The 4,777-nt window shown below is 33.8% G+C and overlaps 1 protein-coding gene across 1 annotated transcript; it reads left to right on the forward strand.

Annotated features, from left to right (window-relative positions):
- On the forward strand, positions 297-2,337 carry LOC107612911 (probable glutathione S-transferase). The gene is made up of 2 exons (XM_016314696.2): positions 297-722; positions 1,767-2,337. Exons 1-2 carry the CDS (start codon positions 408-410, stop codon positions 2,109-2,111), a joined length of 660 nt encoding a protein of 219 aa, XP_016170182.1. The 5' UTR covers positions 297-407; the 3' UTR covers positions 2,112-2,337.

Genomic DNA, 4,777 nt, shown 5'->3' on the forward strand with positions numbered 1-4,777 from the left:
CCGGGTACCCGAATTGAGTTTAGAATTAAACTAAAAATTATAAAAATTATAAAATAAATTTAAAATTTTTTTAAAATTAAAATACTAAAAATACTAGTTTTCCAAAATTCACTTTATCAACATTAATTTCTACTAATGATGCCTTCACAAATATTCTAGAAAATTGTGCTGCAGGCGGTTGTAAAGTTGCACAGATCAATTGTCTTTATTACATTACATTAATTTAATTAACTGAGTAATTGACAGTCAAATATCATCACATTCCAAAGGTGCACAGTTCAAACTTTCAGCCTATAAATATAAACAGCCCCCTAAGCAGAGTCACTCAACTATAAATTAAAACACTTCTCTACTTCTCCCTTCTTTAAACTCTAGCAATCTCTCCATTCTTGTGTTGCAAATCAACAATGGCAGATGAGGTGACTCTACTGGATTTCTGGCCAAGCCCTTTTGGGATGAGGTTAAGAATAGCACTTGCTGAAAAGGGTATCAAGTATGAGTACAAAGATGAGGACTTGAGGAACAAGAGCCCTCTGTTGCTGAAAATGAACCCTGTTCATAAGAAAATCCCAGTTCTTATTCACAATGGAAAACCCATTTGTGAGTCTCTAATTGCTGTTCAATACATTGATGAAGTGTGGAGTGATAGATCTCCTTTGTTGCCTTCTGATCCTTATCAAAGAGCTCAGGCTAGGTTCTGGGCTGATTTTGTCGACAAGAAGGTACCTACCCTTTTCCTTTTTCCTGAGAGTAATATTGTAATTTAATTAACGGATAATGTCATTCTTTTTTAGTTTTAAATTATTTTTTATTTTATTTTATTTTCTATAATAGTCAATGAGAGTTTTCGTAATTTGTGCTGCGATCTTTGTAATAATCTCAAAATAAAAACTGTCCTTTTTTGTGCCAATTATCCTTGTTTCTTGGTTGATAAAAATTTGACATATTTTGATTTAGATAACAAATATTTTTTTGTATGTTTCCTTTTTAATATATGTTTAATTCTTAATTTCTGTATATTTTTGTTGTAGAACAACTCTCAAATGATTGGTTATTATACTTTCTTGCTAGCTAATCTGTGACCCTCTGGATGTAGTCTAGAACATAGATGGGCTGCATGTAAAAAAAGCAAAATGCAAAAATGGTACCAATTTGGATAAGGAATATATGTCACTTTATGTTGGACCTTTTTCTTTACTAAGATATTCTCCCAATCTATACTAATTTTTAAATAGTGAAACTACTTTTCCTGTTTCTAAGTTTTGTTCTTTTGCCCCTCATTTGCATGCTTTTATGTATCAGTGTGTGACAAAGATCCTGTTTATTAATTATGTCCCTGAGTCAAAATTAACCACTTTCCAAATAAATGAGTGTATTAATCTATATGACCATAATCTCAAACTAATCATCCTTTAAGATTAGTCCCTTATCAGAGGCTTAACTTCTTCATTATGAAAAAATATATAAAAAGGTGTTTTCCTCATTGTATACCAGTTGTTGAACAATAAATTTTTTGAATTAAGAATAATTCCCTTGTAGAATCATAGACCGACTCGTATCAACATTGTGAATAGTCATTGAGTTAAAATTTTTGTTTATAAAATAATACATAATTAAATGTTAAAAAAACATGTCATTACTAAAAATCGTTTAAGCAAGTTAAATCCATAAAAAACTAATACGTTTCATTTTAATTGAATATTTCTTCCATTTTTATAATCCAATCAACTCTCTTTAATTATTTAATTTCTTGATATGTCAAACAGATTTATGATGCTGGAAGGAAGGTATGGACCCTGAAAGGAGAAGAACAAGAAGCTGGGAAGAAAGAGTTCTTGGATGCCCTTAAACTCTTGGAGGATCAACTTGGTGACAAGCCCTATTTTGGAGGTGACAACATTGGTTATGTTGATGTGTCACTTGTTCCATTCTACAGCTGGTTCAAGGCATATGAGACATTTGGCAACATCAACATAGAAAAAGAGTGTCCCAAATTCATTGCTTGGGCCAAGAGGTGTCTTCAGAAGGAAAGTGTCTCTAGTTCACTCCCTGACCAAAACAAAGTCTATGGTTTCATTGTTGAGATGAGAAAGAAGTTTGGTTTAGAGTGAAGAGGCCGCCAAGTTTAGTTAAATGATTCTGTAATAATAAAAGGGCACTTTGCTGTGCCCAATTTTATGCTTTTAGTAGGAATTTATGGTATCCGAATAAATTATGTATCTTTGGTATGGGATTCGTAGCAACTTTACCATGTATTTGGTGTTTTATTTGTCTAAGTAGTTAATATTTTCTGTATTATTATTATATAACATTGTTGCTCAAACTTCTATTTTTTTTTCGCACTGTATTTTCTAATTTAGTAAGTCATGATTATTTTGTCCTGAATTGAAATTTTATTTAAAAGTTTATTGTTGGTTAATAAATTATTAAAGAATACATTCAAATTTAATTACAATGGCACAGAATGTCAACGATAATTACAATGGCTAATAAATGATTATTTTTAAGTTTTGCTCGAGTTTGTGAAAAATATTTATTTTGTTAGTCAAAATTTTTAAAATGTCAACGATAATTATAATGGCACAGACTGAACTAGAGGAGGAATAGATCATAATTTTTATAGATGAGGCCATCAAAAAAGGATTGGATTTATGTACTAAAAGTTTGATTGGAATATTACTGGCGGATAGATCATTTAGTGTAAGTACATTGGAGGCCGACAACTAGAAGGCTTCCGTGTTTTAGATCATGGAGGTAACAAATTTTAATTTTTCTTCAAAGATGAAATTGAATTGCTCATGATGAAAAAATGGGCTCATTGGTTGTTCAAGAATTATATTCTAAATCTGAAAAGATGGAGAGAAGATTCAATGATCAATGATGCAGAATTTTCTCATGTTCTTATATGGGTACAACTGTGGAATTTATCGTAGCAATGTAAAACCAAAGGATTGAAAAAAGGGTAGGAGAGACGCTGGAAAAAGTAATGGATGTTGCTATCTTCTCTATGAAGAGAAAGGAGGAGAGGATTTTAAAAATTCAAATTCTTCTAGACATCACAATGCCATTGAGGAGGAAGATGAGAATCTCGAAAAGCAACAACAAAATTATTGACCTTCAACTCAAGTACGAGAAGATTGGTAATTTTTGTTATTGTTGTGGATGCATCAGGCATGAGATCAGGGCATTTTAGAAAACAGCGTATGGAGGAGAAAAAGAAGCGGAATGAGGAACATGGCTAATGGCAGATCAATTCGGTAGGCAAGTGGAGGATCAAAAAGAAAACAATCTGAATCAACCCAATGCTACACAGGGAGACATACATAAACAGAAAAAATCAATTTCCAATTAACCTACTCAGAGAATTTGTAAGTCTCTTTGTTCAAGACTGAAACTCACAAATCAAATAAGATGATCAAGGGGTGCAAAGTGACCGAAAAATACTAATAATGGAAGGGAATAAGGGAGGACCAGAAACATGAGAAGAAAGAGATAAAGACAGTGGCCTAATCAATAGAGCCAACTCCGTCTAAATTAGATGATGGATGCTTCACCTTCAGTGCAGCAGGAGGTAACAAGAGGGGAGGAGAGATTAAGAAACAAAATCTGAAGCAAATAACAAGAAAAAAACACAGCTTTCAAGCTGTCTTAGGTATTAAGAGGAGATCTGGAAGATCGGGTGAGAGTATAGGTGTTAAAAAATTTTGTCAGGAGGAAGAAGAAGAGCTGAATAAGGGAGAGGGTACCACCTAACAATTGGCACCTAAGGAAGGATGAAAGTAATGATGTGGAATTGTCGAGGTTTGGAAAAACCCCTGACAGTTTACAACATCAAAAGGATTTCTAGATCCTATTCTCCCGAGGTATTATTTTTTTGTGAGACAAAAAATAGTACCTTGACAGTGGAGAGAGTGCTAAGGAGAAAAGACTACAAATCTGTTTTTACAGTTGATCCAATGGGCCTGTCTGGAGAATTAGCAGTGATTTGAAAGGATGAAGTGCGGGTGCACATAGTGAAACATGACCATTTCTTTGTGTATTTTTCATAGAGGATCAGCAAGTTGGTTTAAAATGGAAAATTGTAGGAGTTCACTTGCACATAGATGAGACAAATAGAGGGTTTCAATTTGCAAAACTATTACAGATAATGGAAGGAGGGAGTGAAAAGCTGGCAATAATAAGAGACTTCAATGCAATTAAAAATCAAGAGGAAAAGGAGGGAGGAAGACAAAAATCCAGCACTTCAATACAACAGTTTAAGAATTTCATCAATGAGGGAAGGCTAGTCGACATTGGTTATAAGGGAGATAAATATACTTGGAGTAATCATCAATTTGGAGAGAATCATATAAAGGAGAGATTGGACAGAGCTCTTATTACAAATGGGTGGAGAGGTGAATTTTCAGCAACCACTCTTGCACACTTATTCGATTCGGGTTCAAACCATAAGGCCATTCTTCTCAACACGGGTGGTGAAGAAAGGAGGATAAAGAGAAGGTTCATATTCCAGGAGCGATGGTGCAAAAATGAAGAGGTGATTAGCTTAATCAAATAGGCATGGATAACATATATTCATGGGTCTCCAATGTTTAAGCTAGCTGAAAAGCTGAAGTGTTGTAGACATTCAATTATACAATGGCAGCAGCACTCTGAACAAAATTCAAGGAAGAAAATTTAGATTCTCAAGAATCGGATAGAATCAGAAATGCAGAAAGGAGTTCAGGCGGATGGGATTGCTATCCGAATCTTAGAAACTGAACTAGAGGACACATTGGAG

This window comes from Arachis ipaensis, chromosome B08, assembly GCF_000816755.2.
Source record: "Arachis ipaensis cultivar K30076 chromosome B08, Araip1.1, whole genome shotgun sequence".
In the NCBI taxonomy this organism is placed as follows: Eukaryota; Viridiplantae; Streptophyta; class Magnoliopsida; order Fabales; family Fabaceae; genus Arachis; species Arachis ipaensis.